At 33.1% G+C, this 23,198-nt stretch overlaps 2 protein-coding genes across 4 annotated transcripts; one reads left to right on the forward strand and one right to left on the reverse strand.

Annotated features, from left to right (window-relative positions):
• Positions 1-362: 362 nt before the first annotated feature.
• Positions 363-984, reverse strand: LOC128036175 (protein MAINTENANCE OF MERISTEMS-like). Its single transcript, XM_052627070.1, has 3 exons — positions 764-984; positions 601-685; positions 363-497 (listed from the first exon to the last, which is right to left on the reverse strand). Exons 1-3 carry the CDS (start codon positions 895-897, stop codon positions 363-365), a joined length of 354 nt encoding a protein of 117 aa, XP_052483030.1. The 5' UTR covers positions 898-984.
• A 13,966-nt stretch (positions 985-14,950) lies between these two features.
• Positions 14,951-22,859, forward strand: LOC105783404 (uncharacterized). 3 transcript variants are annotated; one of them, XR_008192750.1, is made up of 4 exons: positions 14,951-15,096; positions 16,362-17,204; positions 17,387-19,162; positions 21,903-22,859. XR_008192750.1 is itself a non-coding variant. In XM_012608840.2 (3 exons), exons 2-3 carry the CDS (start codon positions 16,362-16,364, stop codon positions 18,488-18,490), a joined length of 1,947 nt encoding a protein of 648 aa, XP_012464294.2. In that variant the 5' UTR covers positions 14,951-15,096; the 3' UTR covers positions 18,491-20,212. The 3 variants fall into 3 exon arrangements, 1 of the variants encoding a protein (XP_012464294.2); XR_008192749.1 differs by lacking the exon at positions 21,903-22,859 and adding an exon at positions 19,256-20,212; XM_012608840.2 differs by lacking the exon at positions 21,903-22,859 and having other exon boundaries at positions 17,387-20,212.
• The last annotated feature ends 339 nt before the right edge of the window (positions 22,860-23,198 follow it).

Here is a 23,198-nt window from a genome sequence, read left to right on the forward strand (position 1 = left end):
CGTTGGGGACGGTGATTGCATGGCCGCTGATGATGAACAGGGTGAATGTCTGGGCCTCGTTGGGGGGCTGGCCTCGTGGTCTTGTCCCCTTGGATTTAGAGGCCCGCGCCTCTCCTCCGGCGTAAGTAAATACGGCTTCCCATTGGCCCTAAACCATGGCATGTATTCTGGAACGCACGCTAACTCGGGAACGATGATTGGTTCCCGAGTAGGTAGATATTCATTACGATTTTCCCACATTTCCATGTACACTGACCAGTATCTAGGCCAATCCGTACCTAACAACCGAAGGTCGATTTTGTGGTGCTCGTCAAACTCCTCGTGGTCCGAGGATCGGTTGTCTACATCAAACGTCGTAGGACTCATGCATGTCGGTGGGGCTCCACGGTTGCATAGTTGATCAACACCACTTTCACGTGCCAAGCGTTCGGATTTTGTAAAAACTCTTCCGGGATTACTGCCCGGACTGCCGGATCCTCGTATGGTGTCCATTGAAACTACATGAACATGATAGAAATATTACATATATACATAATACTAAATACTAAATATCAATCCACTAGCGAATGGATGGAAATATCTATTTGCAATAATACTTACTTCTGCTTCCGACCGTTGCTCCAATAGAAGCCGTATATCTTCAAGTTCAGTCGGTAATCCACGATAACTTCCCGGATGGTTCCACCTAATTAAATAAATTTTTAGCATACTTTTATTCTTACAAAATCTACATAACAATTTCAAAATGTAATATAAAATTTACCTCGTTACGAGTGGGAATGTATATGGGTGGTTCACTCGAGGACGTAGAAATGGAAAGCGAAACCGTGCCCATGATTGCAGTAGTGACAGGCAACCTCCGATTTTTGCTCTCCTCGGTTTGGTCGCCCCGCACATCTTCCGATATAATGTTGCCAAGACGGCAGACCCCCAACTAAATTCACCGGCTGCTCTAAAATCAACGAGTTTTAGCAGCCACCTTAGATGTACAGCTGCGTGACGTGTCGACCATGAGATAGCCTCCAATTATTTGAAGAATGTATGCTCGAGCATATCGATTCTTTCAATTTCGGTTGAATTTTGATTGAGACAGGGAAGGTGGCACGTAACCACCCATCTCCACCTTACCTCCATTCATTTTATCCGAACGGCGCCCAAAAGCTCGTAGCACACCGCCTCCCAATTGCTAGATTAGGCGGACCGATCCTTGGTGCCTGATCACCAGCAATCCCAAATGCAGATGGACATCTTCTAGAGTGATAGTGCACTCTCCATATGGAAGATGAAATGTGTGCGTCTCGGTCTCCACCTCTCGATCAACGACTTGATCGGTTTGGCTCCAACTTGCATCCCGCCTACCATCGCCACGTGCCAAAATCCCGCTTCCATAAGTAGTTCTCTACTAACGGTGATGGAGGAGCATGCATATTCGAATATTGCATGTCAATACCCGATCTTCACCTTTTATAACAAAAATAAATTAATAAATATCTAAAATACATAAATAAAATATCTTAAATAAAATTTAAAATTTAAATTTAATACTTACCATGTTCATTTGCTCCACCGATATGTGATTCCTATCAAAACGAATCAATGATCCGGTCATTGTTGAAAATATTAAAAATTTTAAAATTATTTTTAAAAAATAAAAATTTTAAAATTTTCTTAAAAAATGAAATTTAATGGGAAAAAATTTAATATGGATTTGGAGATTTTTGAAGGAAATTGAGAGGATTTTGGAAGGAATTTGAGAGTTTGAGAGAATTTTGGAAGAAAATTGAGAGAATTTTGAAGGAATTGAGAGAATTTTGAAGGAAATTGATATTGAATTTATTTGTGAAAATAAAAGGGAGGGTGGGGGTTTATATAGTAAAAAAAATTTACCATTGGGGGCAACGGTCAATTTTTGACCGTTGAGCACTTTATTCACTTGGCGACCACATCGCGTCACGTCGGAGCGACTGGCGGCGTGGAGGAAATCGCGTCCTTGAGGCGATTTCCCTCCACGTCAGCAGGTCGCGCTGACGTGGACGCGATGTCCTGTCACGTACCCTGACATCGGGCTGAAGTGGACGCGATTTTGGGAAAAATGGCCCATTCCGGTAAATAATTAAAAAATCGGTCCATTTCGGTAATTTTTTAAAAAAAGTGGCTTTTTTGGTAAATTAGCCTAAATTAACTTCTTCTTTATATTTTTTTATAATTGGAGAGGAGAATAAGGTTACTTAATATTGAATCTAAACTCTTATGCCTATAACATAATGCTTTTGCTATTAGGTCAGGAGGTTGTTCACAATTAATATTTTCTTTGATTATTATTAAAAAATACAATTAAGATAATAATTTATTTTTATTATTAAGCTTTTGGTAGAAAATTTGAAATTAAACTTTGTATTTATGTTAAATCATACTTTCACTTTAAATCAAGTAATTTATTTTGAGTTAATAGAAACTTTTGAGCTAGCGAAATATTTTTATTATTCATCATATTACTAAATTAATATTAAATAATATTTTATTTTTATTATTAAAATTTTAATATAATATAATATTTTATTAAAATTAAAATCAAATTTTTTATCCATGTTTTTAGGAAAAAAAAGGAACTTCATTAATGAGAAAGTTACAAAAACAAGAAGCAGAAAGAGGATATGAACTACTAAACCCAAGCCAACAGTCCCACCTCTTACTCCTAAACCTATCATTCACAATCTTCAATTATACTAACGTTAGGCACGAGACAAAAAATTCTCATTAAACGAAGTAATGGGAAGAGTATCTCATTCCGTGCTGTCTGCATATAACAAGGCCATTTGCACTAATGAATGGGTTACCTTATTGGAACACCAGCAAATCCACAAAAAGACATACTGAAAATGATTTTTCATAAGCAAATAATCTTATAGCAATACACCTAATTGATATGCATCAGATAATGGGTAAGACAAAGCAGATACAAGAAGCAAACAGTTCGACTTAATGAGTACATTATCAAGAGACAACGCTTTTAACCATGAAAGTGCCTCCCGAATAGCATAAGCTTCAGCAATGCAAGGACAAAAGCGAGCATACTCAAACCCCAGCAAACACTTCAGCACACGACCTGTAAAATCCCGTACTATAGCCGCATAATTCAATTATTGGTTTACAGTGATTTATATAATTCAATTTTGAGTTATATTTTCATTGGTATTTTAATAACATAAAACTACGACTTACCACTATAAATTAGATATTTTCATTTGGTTATTAGCCAAAAAAATTATTCAAAAATTTTGAATTTTACTATTATTTTGTTTTACATTATAACTATGGTTTGATTTTTTTTATTGTTGTAATGTTTTAATTATCAAAGCAATTAATATATTTATTTCTTTTAAATAATTAGTTTATTTTAACTAGAATTTAAATATTATTATTTTCATTAACTACAATAATAAAATTACATTATTTAATAAATTTAAAATAAATATATAGCATCACATGCCGTGTACATGATATAATAATTAATATTATAGAAAAGCCGAAATATTAATAGTTTAGTTGATATATTTTAAAAATCAATTGCTAAAATTAGCTTAAAATAATCACTCCTCTTTATTCAATCTCAAGTTTCTCTATAGATTACAGCATTTAAAATTACTCGTAAGCCTTTAACTAAAATAAACAAAAATACTTGTAATGAAGAAATATTGTTTATAATAGATTTTATATTAGATTTTATCACGAATGTGGTCCAACGAAGATATTTTATATTTATAAAATAGATTAATAAATGATTATTAGTTGAGTGTTCAGGGTTTTCTATAAGAAATTGTTGTTCTTGTGTTTGGTTTCTAAATAATGTTTTTTAATTATTTTATTTGAATATTATATAAAAATATGAAAAAGATGAAAATACTCAAATAATGGTCCTTTAAAATAAGGATATTTTAGTAATTGTACAATTGAATTAGTGTCGAGTTAAATTGTGACATCAATCAGGCGACTGTAGATACCTATATATAAAATTTTGGACCTTTCTACGGATGACATGCGGCTCTCTCACCAATTTCTCTCTCTTTGTTTTTTCATTTTACCCAAATGGTTAAATTTTACCTTTGGTCCCTCTAATATTATATACCTATATAAAAGAACCTTTTGTTGGCTCTCTTACGATGCTCTTTCAAATGTTTAAATTTCACCTTTGGTCTCTTTAATATGCTTAAATTTGATATTCTATATACTTTAATTTTTAAAATAATTTAATCTTTATATTTTTATAATGTTATTAATTAGTCCAAATAGTTAATGTCATTGACTTTTTAGTTAAAACATTATGTCGTTATATATAGTTTGAATACCTTAAGAGTCGTCCGACACGTGGCTTCCCATTTCTTTTAGGTTTACATCGATGCTTACCTTTTCTTTTTTTTTCTTTTTCAATTTTTAAAAAATGGTTAAATTTTAGTTTTAACCCTTATATTATGCCTAAATTTGATATTTAACCACCACACTTTAATTTCTAATGTAATTTGGTCCCTATAGTTTTATAATGTTATTAATTAGTCCAAATAGTTAATATCATTAAATTTTCGATTAAAACATTACGTGGTTATATATAATTTGATTCCCTAAGGGCCTTCTGGAGGGTTGTAGTTTTTATTTCTTTTAGGTTTGCCTTGCTTTTTTTTTTTTTTTGATATTATAAGACAATGATCAAACTTCACTTTAGCCCTTATACTATGCTAAAACTTGGAATTTAATCTATATACATTATTTTTACGTAATTTGATCCTTCTACTTCTATAATGTCATTAGTTAGCCTAAATATTTAATATTGTTAACTATTTCAATTAAAATGCTAACGTTAATTTTTCTTAAAAACACTATTCTAACAAAAATTATTTTATCACGACAAGTTCGAATGAATGTTTTAAGAAAAAAATCTATATAAGCATTTTCAATGTTATTTTTATTGTTACATGACTATCAAGTGATTTATTTTAATTTCAAAGTGTCATACCAATGAATTTAATAGAAGATTTTTAATAGGGGTAACAATTGGACCTAAATTTTTAAATCCAAATAGTAAAGGGTCTTGTAACCTCCCTAACCCGACCTCAACGTTAAACCTGAATTCGAAAGATAACATTAGCCACCAAAATGGCTGAGTAAGTTATTGGGGTTTTGAAAACAACAATTTTAAAACGTTTGTTTATCTTAGAAGAAAAACTTAGCCTATTTTCAGAAAAACATCACTATAATATTTTAGAATTCACAGTTTTATATGCACATGCTTATGAATGACAATGCAATTTCAGTTCATCAAAAAAGGCCCTACCCCACCGTTACACACCACATTATGAGTTTCCTAGAACTTATTTAGCCTTTTAACTCCGGTTGTGGATTAACCACCACTGATTTGTAGATAAACTACCATAAGTTGTGGGTACACAACATAATTGCAAACAAAAGTTGCCACTAGGTTTGTAAAAATTGTGGGTAAACCACCAGTATTTTTAGATAAAATTTTTTGCAGGCAAGCTGCCACTTGGTTTGTGATCAAACCACATATTTGCAGTTACTACCACTTGTTGTGGGTGCACAACATATTTACAGATTAAACAAACTTCCACTTGGTTCATGTATGAACCACACTTATTAAACTGTCGCTCTTCCTCCGTATATATCATCCCACTCCATGCAATGCAGTATGACATGCTCTGTAATAGAATAAACCGAAACTAGCAGTAATCATGCTTAACATGTATCACTAGCAATTAACATTATTTAATTGGTGTTCGATAAGGTGGTAACAATATTAACACTAACAGTTTATCTGTTTCACAAAGAAAATAGCATGTAATATATGTTTCACATACGGTATAGCCATAAAACTTTAATCATTAAATTACAAATTCCACAATCGCATGATATCAAGGACTCAATTGCGTGAATAAAACTCTAAAAACAATTCAGGGCATATACAAGGACTAAACTGAACATATCATAAATTCATGGGCAAAACTGTAAAATAGGGGACACACAACCATGTGGTCAGGTCGTGTGGAAGGGGTACACGACCGTGTGGCTGGGCTGTGTGACAGGCTGTGGCCATGTGGAAAATGCAAAATATAATTTACAGAGGAGACACGGCCGTGTGGAAGGCTCTTGGTCATGTGGTTCACAAACAAGCTTAGGGTTTCCAGGGCAAATGGCTGTGTGGGGGGTGTGTGGTCCACACGCCTGTGTGAGAGACCATGTAGCTCTATTCCTACATGCGTTCACCACCAATTTGCTTGGGAAAAGACACACACCTTTCACCGGGAATCTGATCGACATTCCTCATGCCTGATTCGATTCACCTAAATTAGGTCCTTTACATAAGAATTAATGGTTGATATTAAGATTTGATAAGATTGTCGAAAGATTTGTCAAGAACTGAAAAATACTTCTTAAAAGTGATTTTGAGAAGTACTTTTGAAATGTTTGGCTTAAGATTTGAGTATTTAGCATTGCTGTCAAAAAGTGTTTTTGAGAAATAAAATGTCCATTTTAAACATGGTATTATCAAGTAACAAATATTTATTTAAATATTATTCAAATTAGTTAATATTATTATATTTTATTAAGAATATAAAAATAATTTATTATAACTTGTTGTTAATATTTTAATATATGAAATACAAATTTTAAATATTTTAAGCAATAAATATTAATTATTTATAAAATTTAATTAGAATATATAAACTATATTTTAAATATTTAAATATAACCATTAAATATTTGTAATTAGATATTAACATATTTGTATTATTTTAAAAAATAATTTTTTTAATTAATAATTTAAAACATTTGTAATTAAGCACCAAGAGAAAAAAGGGAAAAATACCATGTTGTTTGAGGGGTGAAAAAGTAATTAAGCACCAAAAGTGCTTTTAGTAGAAGAAAAGCTAAAAATTTTAGCTTCTGCTTTTAAAAAAAAGCCAAAAAAATTCAGTCAAAAGCAGTTTATTTAGTACAACTTTTTTTCCAAAAGTGTTTTTTTAAGCAATACTAAACAAGGCCTTAGTCACACAACCTGTTATTTCTCCTTTTAAACCAACCATCATGCTTTTGTTGCACAACTCTGACTATTATTCTCCTTAAACTTCCTATAACTTTTTTCGAAGATCCTATTCACTACCACAAATTGTCCTTCGATAACTTCATTAACGGTTTCATCTACCCTGAATTCCCATATTACGAGTAACATATGAATAGGTGGATTCTATGTCTACTAGAGCAAAATACATGCGATGGCATCGGACGCTTCTTTATCCTCATAACCTCTAATGACATAAATAATGGCAGGCTCTCTAGCCTCAGTTCGATTCACACCAGTTGCTATGGTATTTGTAACCATATTTTGACCTCGTCCTCTGGGAGGTAACTGATTCGACCTTTGGTTTTGGGCCTAATTTTGAGTTGGAGCTTGATCCAATTTGACTCAATATGGACAATCCTGAACCATATGCTCTACCGACCCACATTTCAAATACGCACCTAATTTCCTTCAGCACTCGCTCGAGTGGTATTTACCACAATATGTACAGTTGGAAGTCTTACCCCTAGAATTAGTTGCAGCATCCCTTTGTTGTGGTATACCCTCTCTAGCTCATTTTAAGGGACGAGAATCCGAATTATTGGAACAAGAATCTCTCTTAATCGGTACCTTATTCTTCTCCTGTTTTTCACGTTCAACCTGTTTGATCTCTTCTAAAATTTTGGCTTTCTCCACTAGGGTCTCAAACACCCGTTCCTATTGTGAAGCAACGTGTATTTTAAGGTCAAAACACATCCCATTTTTGAACCTCACACACTTATCCTGCTTCGTGGCGACCATTCCTTGGGCATAACGACCGAGCCTTAAAAATTCACCTCATATTCCGCTATAGTCTTATCCCTTACTTTAACTCGATAAACTCGATAAACTCGAGTCTACGGACTTTCACATACCTAGTGTCTACATATTTGTTTTGGAAGGCCTCTTGGAAGTACTCCCAATTTATACGCTCAGCCTTCGTACCCCTTACAATAAACTTGTACCAACGGTAAGCCTCTTTCCTAAGCAAGGACACAATGCCCTTCAATTTTTACTCTATAGTACAATCTAAGTCCTCTAGAATTCTTTCTTTCGACTCTATCCAATACTCAGCCACAGTGGGAATTATTCCAGTAATACCTTTCAATGTCTCAGCCCCATTCGATCGGAGCCTTCCTGCAACAAATCCATAGTTTCTCAATCCAGATTGGGTTCCAACAACCTTTTGTGAAACACTCAACATCGCCTGAGTCACTGCATTATCGCTGTTTTCATAGCCTCCGCCACCATTAGCGATAAAGTTCTCAACATAATCCTCCTCAAGGATTGGGTTTTCTCCTCGGACAGTGGGTGGCTCAATAGGTACAACCCTACGCGACCTATCCATACCCCTCTACCTTGAGTGTTCATTGTGATCTTACAGATATTTTAATATCTAAAGTATATCTACAGTTTTCAAACAAAAATGTTCAAGCATCAACTATTTCTCCTTAGTGTTCAGAATCTAATGTTTGTAATTTATCTAAAGTTTCAAGAGTAATCAATAACTAAGGTAGGACCAACATTGGAGTCCCAGATTTAATTTCCTATAGAAAATCAATTTTTCAAAAACTTGTGGCATAATTTTTCCCAGAATACCCATTTTCAATGCATATAGACTCACTCAAATTTCCACGATCTGAGTTTAAAAAACCTAGGCTTTGATACCATTAATGTAACCTCCCCAATTCGGCCTAGACGTTAGACCCGAATTTGGAATATTTCATTAGCCACCAAAATGGCCCAATAAGCTATCAGAGTTTTGAAAAACAATCATTTTAAAAGTTGTTTATCTTAAAAGAAAAATTGAGTCTATTTTTAGAAAAACTCATGAGTTAACAAAAAACTGATTATGTAAAACATTTTCCTTGTAACAGTAACTACTTTAATTTATTTATTCTTCTAAAATTTATTTATAATCTAGCAGCGGAAAAGTGATATTCAACTTAGTTTTAATTAAGAAAATCAAAATTATTTTGTGCATATTTAATTTGTAATCCATGTTCAATATCCTAAATTGAATCAAATATCATGCATGCTAAATAAACCCTAATCTTAAGTCTCATACCATAGTTTAAACAAAGAAATACAATTCTAGAATAATAATAATTATAAAACTAAGTCTAAAATACTTTTATATAATAAAAACGGTTTCAAGCCCTTTGAATGTTGCGTTTGTATCCTAACTTGGTGGGTTGTCTATAAAAATAAAAAATAAGGAGGTGAGCTTAAGAAGCTCAATGTGTGTCCAATCACAAGAAAAATCAGCATGAGACAGTAAACATAGCATACAAGATAACAATTCTTAAGGTAAACACATTTGTATAGCAATTCACAATTTCACAGTAATGGTTTATCATAATAACACATCACTATAATATTTTAGAATTCACAATTTTATATGCACATATTTATGCATGACAATCCAATTTTAGTTTATCAGAAAAGGTCATGCCCCACAGCTACACACCACACTATGAGTTCCCTAGAACTCATCCAGCCTTTTAACTTCGGGTTGTGAATTAACCACCGCTGATTTACAGATAAACTGCCACTAGTTGTATTTACACAACATAATTGTAGATAAAAGTTGTCACTAGGTTTGTAAAAATTATGGGCAAATCACCAGTATTTTTAGATAAAAACATTCGTAGACTAGCTGCCACTTGGTTCGTGATCGAACCACATATTTGCAGTTACAACCACTTGTTGTGGGTGCACAACATACTTGTAGATTAAACAAATTGTCATGTGGTTCATGTATGAACCACACTATTTGAGGATTAATAAATTGCCACTCTTTCTCCGTACATATCATCTCACCCCATGCAATGCAATATGGCATGTTTTATAATAGAATAAATCAACACTAGCAATAATCATGCTTAACATGTATTCAGTTCATCAGCAATTAACATGCTTTAACAGGTATTCGATAGGGTGGTGACAATATTAACACTAACAGTTTATCTGTGCCATAATGACAGTAGCATATAATATATGTTTCACATACAGTATAGTCATAACACTTTAATCATTAAATCACAAATTCCTCAATAGCATAATATTAGGGACTCAATTGAGAAAATAAAACTTTAAAAACAATTCATGGCATATATAAAGACTAAAATGAACATATCATAAATTTATGGGAAAAACTGTAAAATAGGGAACACACGACCGTGTGAGAGGCTATAGGCTGTGTGAAAAATATAAAAATTAACACATGGGAGACACAGTCGTGTAAAAGGGGCTTGGGCATGTGGTTCACGAACTAACCTGGGGTTTTCAAGGCACATGGCCGTGTGAAGGGCCGTGTGGTCTACACGCTTGTGTGGGAGATCGTGTGTCCCTATTTCTACACACGTTCACCATCGATTCGCTTGAGAAAAGACACACACCTTTCACCGAGAGTCTGATCGATGTTCCTTACACCCGATTCTGATTTGATTCACCTAAATCAAGTCCTTCAGATAATCTGTACACTAATTAATGGTTGGTTTCAAGATTGTCGAAAGATTTGTCAAGAACCGAAAAATATTGTTTAAATCGAACGAAAGATTTACGTTGGATAATAATATTACAAAAATTTGGGATCTAAATATCAAAAATGAGATGTACTTACCGATTCTTGGCAAGAATAGGGATGCTATCAATAGCAATTTCAAACCCGATAGAAAAGATGATTGAATGGAGAATTATTTGATTCGGGAAAGCAAAATATTTATCAACAATTAGGATGAAAATATGGTGTCAAGAAAAGAGAAATAAAATAAAAAAGAGAATAAATAAAGAATGGAGAACAAATTCTATTAGGATTTGAAAAGAAAAGCAAGATGGAATTTTAATTCTATTAGAATTTTGGGAAAGGGGCAAGTTATGAATTCTAATTGGGGAAGAATTGGGTCAATTCCTAGGGTTTGTAAACACTAGGGATATCACTTGTAATTTCCTTAAAGTTGGTCGAATTTCAAAAAAAATATGGAAAGGAAGGGCATGAATGGAACTTAGAAACACATGGCAGGAAGGCTAGCTCTTAACTATTTAGGCTATTACTCATTTCTTGTGTAGTTTTTAATCCAAATAGTATATATTTTGTGTTTGCTGAAATCTAAAAATTAAAAAGGAAGGAGGGGACTTAAACTTAGGTAAGCAAAGGGGAACAAGCATGTTTAACCATTAGTCCTATTCATTTTTTTTGTCTATCTAATACAATTAACCTCCTATATTTTCGGGCGTGATAGGTCTAAATTTCTTAAAAATAAAAATAGGATTAGAGTATATTTTAGCCTTCAAATTTTACTTCATAAATTAGCACAAATAAATAATCAACCCAACGCAAAGTGTGAGAATCAAACTTGTGCATATTAATAAGATATTTCAAGGCTAAATCTCGAGCTTAACAAGTTGCTTCATACTGGTTGTCTAGTTTGAGTTGACTCTGACTCATTTTTTCTTTAGAATTTTTGTTGGTTAGAGCTATTTATGGGTCGAGTTATCTGTTTAAGTTCAACAATTCATCTGGAATTTTGGAGGGTATGGACAAAAATATTAGGCTCGAAAAATAGGTTTGGGCAAAAAAATTAAGCTCATTTAAAATATGGGTCGAGCTTAAGCTTAAACATTCGAAACCCGAGTTTGGCTTGACCTATTTTCTAAGTTGTAATATATTATATCATGGATGGTTATTTGAACTAGACCAGCCGATCAAATCGATTGGATCGGGACTCAACTGAGGTACCGATCCAAAGAGAGGCATCATACTAGTTGATCACCAAATCGGTTGAATCGGGCTAAAAACTAATTGAACTAATTTTTTATGAATTTTTAATTATTTATTTAATCAAACTGTACAAACCAATCGAACTGTCAAATCAGTAACTTGACCAGTCCAATTCTGAAAACCTTAATATTATGTAATTTATAGTGTACAAAAAATAAATTTATAATAATATATAATATTATAATGTAAATATTAAAAAATATTAAAATGTTTAAATATAAAATTTAATAAATAAAAATATAAAAATATTAAATATAAATTTAAAATATAAAATTTTTAAAAAATTAAAAATAATATATGAAGTTTGATTCATTTGGTCACTTTAAGATAAGCAACATCGCTAAAGACGATCCATCCATTTGATGGCTGAATTTTGGAAGGGGAAGTCAAATTTATTTGATATTATTTATTAATATTATTCTTTTTAGAAGAATTTATTAATATTGTTAATTTCCCCATAGAACCAAATTTATTCTTTCGTACGCACAAAAGGTCGTGGAATCGAGTTAATGGTCGTTACCACAATTTCAATACCCAAATGCCTATATCGTTAACTTTTTAAAAAAATGCAATTGAAATTATTTTTCATTGGAAAAAGGATAATCAACAAGAAAATATTTATATTAAATAAAGTAACTTTGAGGTTATATCTAATTAAATTTTTATTTAATTTTATTTATAAAATATAAGATAATTATTTGATATGCTTTTGGTAGAGTTTTTTAATTCAATAAGTATCCTATCAATAAATTATATCATTAGTCACTAAACCATACGTAAGTTTTTATTTTGTGTTTCAAATTTTTTGTCATCCGACACTGTTAAGTGGTTAACAGTAGTACTTTTTAGTTGGTATAATAACAATTATAATACTCAACTTTTATTCTTTTGTCAATTTAACCTTTATTCTATATAAAATGATAAAAATTGAAATTCTTTTTAAAAATTTAAGAAATTTTAAAATAAAAATTATATAAAAGTAGATAAAAATGATATAAAGAGATAAAGTTAGAGAAAATAAGGAAAATTGTTTTAAACATTCCAAATTTCCTATCGTAATATCTGTATAGAAATATTTAATACATAGAAAAAATAGAAACATCAAGTAAAATGGTTAGTTCTCTGTTTTCTTTACCTCTTCCTTTTTTTTTGTTTTCTTTTTTAATAATTAGAGGAGAGAAACGGGGTTACTTGGGATTAAACCCAAACTCTCATCCCTACAATTTAATGTTCTTGTCACTAGATCAAGAGGTTGTTGGCACCTCTTTTGTTTCTTGACATAGCTTTATTATAAGAGAAGACAAATTTTAGAAAATAATTTTTTTTTACAACTTGAATTTTGAAAATAATTTAAAAATTGTGATATATTCTGTATTTTTAGCTAAAAAGGCATTAGAGTCAATTTTACAAACCTTGAAAATATCAATTTTGGATGTTCTTCAAATATAGCAATGAACTTGACTTGAAAATATTACTAATTTGGTTTTGAGAAATATTACACTGTATATATACTTTTTAGGAAACTCTACACATGGAGGCTTTAATATTATTTTATGATTTCAACAATGATGATTTATTTTTGAAACATATTATTTTTCACGTTATAAATTTTAAAATATACTATAAAAATATTTTAATAAATATAATAAACATGTGCATGTATATACGGTTTTTTATACACGTGTATACAAATTAAATAAATGAGATATGTGACAATTTTGAAATATAGTCCTAAATTTGTGATTTTACCGATTGGGTTGAGTTTTAGATTAAAATTTAAATAACGTTTTTTTAATTTATACAATATATTGAATAAAAACAATTTTATAATTTAGTTAGCTCCATTAATTACATTAATTTAAGTAGTTAAGTTATGTTAAAAGCTCAAATTTCTATAGGAATAGCCTAATCAATTAGAAGTTTGAGAATATATACACCTACTTCTTAATAACCTCTCTTATTTTTATTCATTCCACATAATAATTTATTTGATCTTTTAATTTTGTATAAAAAAATATTTTAATATTCCATTCGGTTTTTCCTTTTAAATTATTGAACTTATATTGTTTGTCAAATCATCTCGAACATGGAAGAAAAAATTAACGGTTGCTAATTTTGTTGACGTGACATTCACGTGTGTGTCACGTTAATAATTAATTAATTTTAAAATTTAAAAATATTAAAAATATTTTTATTAATTTTTAATTTTAGAAAATTAATTAATTACTAATGTAACATCCATGTAACAATTCACATAAGTTTAAATGTTAGAAGAGAAAATTTAAATGAAACCAAAAATATTTTTTAATTGAAAGATCAAATAAACCATTACTTCTTCTTCAAAACTATTTAACTATATTTCTTTTTGTGTTTGGAAAATTTTAAGTTCTTAAAATTTGAATAACGCCTATTTGTTTATATAAATTAATTGAGTTAAATCCAAATTTAAATAGGATACATTTATAAAACATCATAATATCGAATTATTAGGAAAAAACAAATTCAACCCACTTTTCTAGAAAATAGCTTAAAATTTATATTTTATTTATTTATTTTAGTATACTAATTTATTTGGCCCTCTAACTTTATAAAAAAAGTGATTTTAACCTTCCATTTAATTTTTTTATCTTTTAACCCTTAAACTTGTGTTTTTTGTTAAACCACCCAAAATAGATGAAAATTAACGTTTGTCAATTTTACTGATGTGACATGCACGTGAATTACCATGTGATGACATGTTAACATTTAATTAATTTTTAAAATTTTAAAAATAAAAATAAAAATATAATTTTTAAAATTTAAAAATTAATTAAATGCTAATATCTCATCTACGTGACAATCCACATGTATGTCACATTAGAAAAGTTAGTCCATTTTAAGGTAATTTGATAAGAAATATAAGTTTAATGGTTCAAAGAGATGAAAAATTAAATATAGGGCTAAAATAAATTTTTATAAAGTTGGAAGGTTAAAAAGTTATTATGCCTTTACTTTTTAAAATACAATTTATTTATTATATATATGTATGTATATTTTCACTGCTAATAAAAGCTTTGCAAGGACAAAGGACACTTTTCTTTACCTCGTTCACCCTCTCTCCTTTATATATACCAACACACACTATACAAACAAATACTCTCTGGATTTCTTCTCTTTTCTCCACTCCATGTGAAACAAAACAAAGCCTAATATCTCTTTGACCCAGGTATCATCTTCCACTCTTCAATCACTCTTTATATATGCAGTTCTTGAGATTTTAGTGTCAAAACTCAAAGACCAAGTGCTGCTTCTTTTTGTGTAGTTTTCCTGTTTATGTTGGTGTTATTTTTCGATGGATATAAATGTTTTGATTGGAAATAGCTACGAATCAATGCAAAACATAACTACCCATTTCCTTAGCTTCCTTCTTTCACATTTAATTTTAACGTTTCATAACTTTTCTTCTTCACTGGGGAAGGTTAAGTTTATCATTTTAAATCTCCCTTCCTTTTTCTCGTTTACTCTCTCTTTTTGGTTCTTAAATTTCGTTTCTTTTTTCCTTTGTTCTTGTTATTTGTTCCTTTAACTACCTGTTTTGTCAACAAGTTAATGTTTTTAGATATAGGGTCATATCAGAATTTTACTTATGATTGTTGGGTTCTTGTATTTACCTTGGATGTTATCGTGTTTTTTTTTTTTACTGTGATATTTTATGTTAGTTCAGATTTTCTTTTTCACTATGTAAATGTTTTCTTTGGTATGACTTGTTGTTTTAGTTGCTTTCCTGTTTCTGAATCAGCTCTGAATGGTGATCTTTTTGTATAAAAAGAAGATCTGGGGTTGTTGATCCTGTTATTAGCTGTTGTTCTTTGATGTTATCAACAGTTTTTATGTGTTTCTCTAATGTGGGATTCTTCAGGTTTTTGTTTGTGTTTCCCTATATCTGCATTTGGTTTGGTGATTGATTAATGCATGTTCATGTTGCAATATAGGAATGGAGGAAAAGAATGGGATTTCTCTTTCTATAGTGTATAATTAATGGTATTTGGATTGGCTGTTTCTCTTTGAGCATGATCTTTGCTGTACTATGTTGAGCGTTTCCTCCAAGATAAAATCTTTAAGCTGCTTGAATCCCTAACGGTTTCCTTTTTCTTTGTTGTTGGCAGAGTGCAAAATGATTCATCAGCTATGAATCCCTTTGTTTGAACTGTTTCTCAAATAATGTCTCTTGGATGACCATCCTTTAATGCTTTGATTAAATTCACTAATTTAACTTTCTTCAACAGGCATTCATTCGTTTTGCAACCTGAATACTGGTCTGTGTTGCCATTTTCTGTGTCTCACAGTTTAAATTTCTCACTGGCTTGTAATCTGTAACGAGTGTACTTGAGCACATAATATGTTCATGGAATATTTTCCCATGTCATATTTTTAGCTGTTTTCTATCAAGTATGTTTCACCCTTATTTCCTAACTAGTATTCTTTTCGCAGATGGAAACCGTTAAGTTGGACCCTAGCTGCAACCTCCCTGAAGAAACATCTCCCAAGCTGTTGCTTCCCCCTGATTCTCCTGATGTAATTGATATATTTGGGGATCCACAATTAAGTCCAAGAGTTGGAAACAAATACCAGGTGGAAATTCCTCCCATGATAACAGGAACTGAGCATCTTTGGCTTTTGATGGACCCTGTTGACTCAGAAGGCATTCCCTATCTTGCCCATTCCTTTTTATTAGGCTTACCTCTCCCTGTCATGTGGACACATGAAGATATCGGTTTTGAGGATGAAGACAAAGGTGGTTTAAGTAAGCCTTATCGTGGAACTAAGGTGGACGAGCCTGTTAAATCTCGGAAGTGCAGAGAGGGCCAGAATTCCAAGAGGAAGGAAAATTCCGAACCAAGTGCTGAAGAGTCCAGTGCTAGGTTGGACAATGAAAAAGAACCAAATTCGGACAACCTTGAATGTGGAATGACAAGTAAAATTAACAAGCTTCGACTGTTAGAAGGTAAAAGCTCTTGTCTAGTTCCTGGTGCAGCAGGTGATTCCTGGAGCAATGCAGACATGGATGGTTTTCTTCTTGGTTTATATATATTTGGGAAGGATTTTGCGCAAATAAAACGGTTCATCGAGAACAAGGGCATGGGGGATATATTGTCATTTTACTATGGGGCATTTTATAGGTCTGACGGATATCGCAGATGGTCAGATGGCCAAAAGAGAAGTCGTCGAAAAAATGTATATGGACGGAAAATCTTTACTGGTTGGAGACAACAGGAATTACTGTCTCGTTTGCTTACCCATGTCCCAGATGAATCACAAAGTAATTTGCTTGAGGTAAACCTGATTTATCGCTTGGAGGAGAAGCTCACAAGTGAATTACAAAACAATCTTTTATCTATATGTGGCGCTTAATGTGTTTTGCTGTTTATTTATGTGGGACATTGTTTTTCCTATGTTAGCTTTTCAATATGTTTTACTAGGAATATAAGCTTCTCTAACTCATCGTCTATTGGCAGGTATCTAAGTCATTTTTGGAAGGTAAAACTTCGCTTGAAAATTATATCTGCCACTTGAAGACTAGTGTTGGCATATCTACACTTGTAGAAGCTGTAGGTATCGGTAAAGGGAAGACAGACCTTACAGGCCTGGCCATGGAACCTCCAAGGACAACTCAAGTTTCTGCTGAAATACCATCTGGGAAGGCTTGCTCATCTCTTACATCTGGAGACATCATCAGATATTTAACTGGAGGCTTTCGACTGAGCAAAGCTCGATGCAATGATATCTTTTGGGAAGCTGTTTGGCCACGTTTGCTTGCACGAGGGTGGCACTCTGAGCAACCTAAGAATCAATGCTCTGTTGGTTCCAAACATTATCTAGTTTTCCTTATGCCTGGAGTGAAGAAGTTCTCGAGAAGAAAACTTGTTAAAGGGAATCACTACTTTGATTCTGTTAGTGATGTTTTGAGCAAAGTTGCATCTGAACCAACACTTATCGAGCTTGATTCTGAAGGAAATTGTATGAGCAGATGCAATGAAGAAAATGTGTGCATTCCAGGGGAGTTATCGGATCAAGATGATCCTGCCTATCATAAGCCTCATTATCTCAAGCCCCGAGTCTCTATTTACAGTTCAAATCATATGAAGTTCACAGTTGTTGATTCCAGTTTGGTCCATGGAGGAAAAGCATCCAAGATGAGAGAATTGAGATATTCACCAATTGATTTGATGTTTACTTCAAAACCAATTCACAAGGATACTCGAGACTCACGGCAGGTAAATGCTAATCATATGCTCTCAAAAGGTGACAAGTGTGGTACTAATGCTCACCATTGTGAGGGCATAATCACTAGCTCTACTGCACACCACATTAAATTTACCATTGTGGATACCAGTTTGCTCCATGGAGGGAAATCATCTGGGGTGAGAGAACTCAGATATTTACCAGTTCAGTTTGAAATTTCTTCTAAAATTAATAATTTTTCGGGAGGAAATGAAGAAAAATCAAGTGATGGTTCTTCGGATGAGGGTGAGCGAAAAAATGCTGACAGACTATCAAATCATGGTCCAATTGCTGCTGATAAAAACCTAGTAGTAAGCCAATTGCTGCTGCTAATGTAATGAAAGGTGAAGGTAAATATGGAAATGACATTTCAAATCAAAATCTGAAGAACTCGTGCCATGCAGACCAGAGTTTGTTGATTCACCAAGACAAGAAGACCGATACATCAGAAGATGCCAGGTCAAAGAGGATAATAAAGCACCATTTCAGTCGAAGAGCTAAATCAGTTCCTTCTATTAGTTTGGTTCCTCGAAAACGAAGGAAATTAACTTCTTGTACTAATAAAGAGGCAAGCTGCCTTTCCGAGAATTTAGCTGCTATATCAATTAATTTAGCTTCTCCAATGAAACGGCAAAGATTAGCAGCTTGTGTTAAGATGGAGGGAACTGATCTTGCTGAGAATATCTGTAGCAATCCAATTAATTTAGTTTCTCCCATAAAGAGACAGAGACTAAATGCTTGTACTAAGACAGAGGAAAGAAACCCTACTGAGCAGTTTTCTGCTGGAATTAGTGAACAAACAGGGGTATGTCGTGCCTTAGATTCTCAAGATGAAGGCAGCAATAATGTTCTCCACGTGAGTCATTTTCAGGAGAAAGTACCGTTTCTTAGCTCTTCAGCTAAAGGGAATCCAGAATTCACAGCGACTTCTCAGGGGAGTAATGAGAAGCTTCCATCCTTGTCATCAATTGGTTCAAACCAACCTCCATTTTCACCTGACGCTCGGAATGGTGAGCCAGGAACCTTGGAAGCTGATGGTGGCCAGATCATCATTGTGAATAATTATGCTGATTTGTTGAAAACTACTACTAATGTTTGTGCAGAAGAGCAGCAAGCTGTTGTGAATCCCCGGAGGCAAAGCAAAAGAAGCAGACCATTGACCACTAGAGTGTTGGAATCTCTTGAGAGTGGGTTCTTCAACGTGAAGAAGATGCCAAAAGTGAGAGACGTGCAAGCACAAGCAATCCAATTTTCAAGTCCTTCCCGAAAGGCACGTAGTAGAGTCAAACCAACATCAAAGCATGTGAATCTTACTGTTAAAACTGCAGATGCAAAGGAAGGAAAAGACCAAGATGGTGCATTTATCTGTTCTAAAGATGTTATGACCCAACCTCCTCAAGTGGCTCGCTAGTATTTTGCAGTCTTCATGGTTGGACAACATCACATGAAGCTCTTATCAACGACAAACTGATGTATTCATTTATGGATATTCTTCCAGTCCATCTCTGATGGATGCCTCAAACATCGTTGATATAGGAGGGGTTGACCAGTGATCCAATTTCCTTTATTCTTCCATGTCTCTCCCTCAGAACACTGAAACATCAGCTTTTGTTTTATTATCATCATTAGAAGCCATTTCTAGACATTCGGTTGCATTGGTAAACCGATAAGAGTCAAGGAGGAGGTAACACTAAACAAAGCATGCACCAGTACGAGTTGGGGAAGATTTTCTGAAACTTCTGTTCATCTCATGCACTACCCATTTACATCATTGAAGACTCCTTTAACAGCTTGTGAATGTAGCATTCCATGGTATTTTTCTCCTCCCCTCATGAATTATCAAAGCTGTTTCAAGTGTGCATCTTTAATCAAAATCATGGTTTATTTTAGTTTATTAGCTTCCTGCAACTAGAATTAACACCGGTCAATATGATTTGTATGTGTTTGATCAAAGTTTCTTTCTAGTGTTTAGCTTTCCAACAGCTTTATGCTTGAATTAGCACTGATCAATATGAATGTGCATGTTTTACTTGAATCAATAATCATAATCCACATTTTTTAATTCTAATTTAATTCAGTTGATTATGTAAATTATTCTTATAAAGTGACCCTGACATCCTATTGGTTTAAAATTTAGATAAATTAAAAATGATTTTTTTCCTTTTCGTACTAACAATTCTTTCTGTTTTTATTGAAGAGATATTTATTTTTCTACTTAAAGTAAGGTAAATAATATTGATTCTGTGTTTGATTCGAATTTATTCGAGGCTACATTCGAAGTAGCCTACATTCGAAATTGGCTCGATTTTCAAAATTTTAATTTTTTTTGCTGTACAAAAATACAATTTTTGTTACACCTCTTGCCCAATCGATTTCAGGTTCGAGCTACAGGATGTCACATTCGTTGTCGAGCAATTATTGTCAAATATTTAGCAAACAAATCATTTAAACATCCAATCATAACATAAATACGTTAACATCATGATATACAATCTTTTTCGAGTCTCAATTGAGCTTACGAAAGCTCTTTTGTTGGCCCAAGCATGAAATAGGACTAATTTGCAAAGTTTTTAAAATTTTATATCAAGTATCGATACCATTACCTAGTGACTGTCTCCGATGTGCGAATGTCGGAGTGTAAATTATCGCAAAAATAAAAGATAAGAATTAAGTGTGGTTTCGCAAGCTCACCATTGTGAGGGCATAATCACTAGCTCTACTGCACACCACATTAAATTTACCATTGTGGATACCAGTTTGCTCCATGGAGGGAAATCATCTGGGGTGAGAGAACTCAGATATTTACCAGTTCAGTTTGAAATTTCTTCTAAAATTAATAATTTTTCGGGAGGAAATGAAGAAAAATCAAGTGATGGTTCTTCGGATGAGGGTGAGCGAAAAAATGCTGACAGACTATCAAATCATGGTCCAATTGCTGCTGATAAAAAACCTAGTAGTAAGCCAATTGCTGCTGCTAATGTAATGAAAGGTGAAGGTAAATATGGAAATGACATTTCAAATCAAAATCTGAAGAACTCGTGCCATGCAGACCAGAGTTTGTTGATTCACCAAGACAAGAAGACCGATACATCAGAAGATGCCAGGTCAAAGAGGATAATAAAGCACCATTTCAGTCGAAGAGCTAAATCAGTTCCTTCTATTAGTTTGGTTCCCTCGGAAAAACGAAGGAAATTAACTTCTTGTACTAATAAAGAGGCAAGCTGCCTTTCCGAGAATTTAGCTGCTATATCAATTAATTTAGCTTCTCCAATGAAACGGCAAAGATTAGCAGCTTGTGTTAAGATGGAGGGAACTGATCTTGCTGAGAATATCTGTAGCAATCCAATTAATTTAGTTTCTCCCATAAAGAGACAGAGACTAAATGCTTGTACTAAGACAGAGGAAAGAAACCCTACTGAGCAGTTTTCTGCTGGAATTAGTGAACAAACAGGGGTATGTCGTGCCTTAGATTCTCAAGATGAAGGCAGCAATAATGTTCTCCACGTGAGTCATTTTCAGGAGAAAGTACCGTTTCTTAGCTCTTCAGCTAAAGGGAATCCAGAATTCACAGCGACTTCTCAGGGAGTAATGAGAAGCTTCCATCCTTGTCATCAATTGGTTCAAACCAACCTCCATTTTCACCTGACGCTCGGAATGGTGAGCCAGGAACCTTGGAAGCTGATGGTGGCCAGATCATCATTGTGAATAATTATGCTGATTTGTTGAAAACTACTACTAATGTTTGTGCAGAAGAGCAGCAAGCTGTTGTGAATCCCCGGAGGCAAAGCAAAAGAAGCAGACCATTGACCACTAGAGTGTTGGAATCTCTTGAGAGTGGGTTCTTCAACGTGAAGAAGATGCCAAAAGTGAGAGACGTGCAAGCACAAGCAATCCAATTTTCAAGTCCTTCCCGAAAGGCACGTAGTAGAGTCAAACCAACATCAAAGCATGTGAATCTTACTGTTAAAACTGCAGATGCAAAGGAAGGAAAAGACCAAGATGGTGCATTTATCTGTTCTAAAGATGTTATGACCCAACCTCCTCAAGTGGCTCGCTAGTATTTTGCAGTCTTCATGGTTGGACAACATCACATGAAGCTCTTATCAACGACAAACTGATGTATTCATTTATGGATATTCTTCCAGTCCATCTCTGATGGATGCCTCAAACATCGTTGATATAGGAGGGGTTGACCAGTGATCCAATTTCCTTTATTCTTCCATGTCTCTCCCTCAGAACACTGAAACATCAGCTTTTGTTTTATTATCATCATTAGAAGCCATTTCTAGACATTCGGTTGCATTGGTAAACCGATAAGAGTCAAGGAGGAGGTAACACTAAACAAAGCATGCACCAGTACGAGTTGGGGAAGATTTTCTGAAACTTCTGTTCATCTCATGCACTACCCATTTACATCATTGAAGACTCCTTTAACAGCTTGTGAATGTAGCATTCCATGGTATTTTTCTCCTCCCCTCATGAATTATCAAAGCTGTTTCAAGTGTGCATCTTTAATCAAAATCATGGTTTATTTTAGTTTATTAGCTTCCTGCAACTAGAATTAACACCGGTCAATATGATTTGTATGTGTTTGATCAAAGTTTCTTTCTAGTGTTTAGCTTTCCAACAGCTTTATGCTTGAATTAGCACTGATCAATATGAATGTGCATGTTTTACTTGAATCAATAATCATAATCCACATTTTTTAATTCTAATTTAATTCAGTTGATTATGTAAATTATTCTTATAAAGTGACCCTGACATCCTATTGGTTTAAAATTTAGATAAATTAAAAATGATTTTTTCCTTTTCGTACTAACAATTCTTTCTGTTTTATTGAAGAGATATTTATTTTCTACTTAAAGTAAGGTAAATAATATTGATTCTGTGTTTGATTCGAATTTATTCGAGGCTACATTCGAAGTAGCCTACATTCGAAATTGGCTCGATTTTCAAAATTTTAATTTTTTTTGCTGTACAAAAATACAATTTTTGTTACACCTCTTGCCCAATCGATTTCAGGTTCGAGCTACAGGATGTCACATT

Source organism: Gossypium raimondii, chromosome 13, assembly GCF_025698545.1.
Source record: "Gossypium raimondii isolate GPD5lz chromosome 13, ASM2569854v1, whole genome shotgun sequence".
In the NCBI taxonomy this organism is placed as follows: domain Eukaryota; kingdom Viridiplantae; phylum Streptophyta; class Magnoliopsida; order Malvales; family Malvaceae; genus Gossypium; species Gossypium raimondii.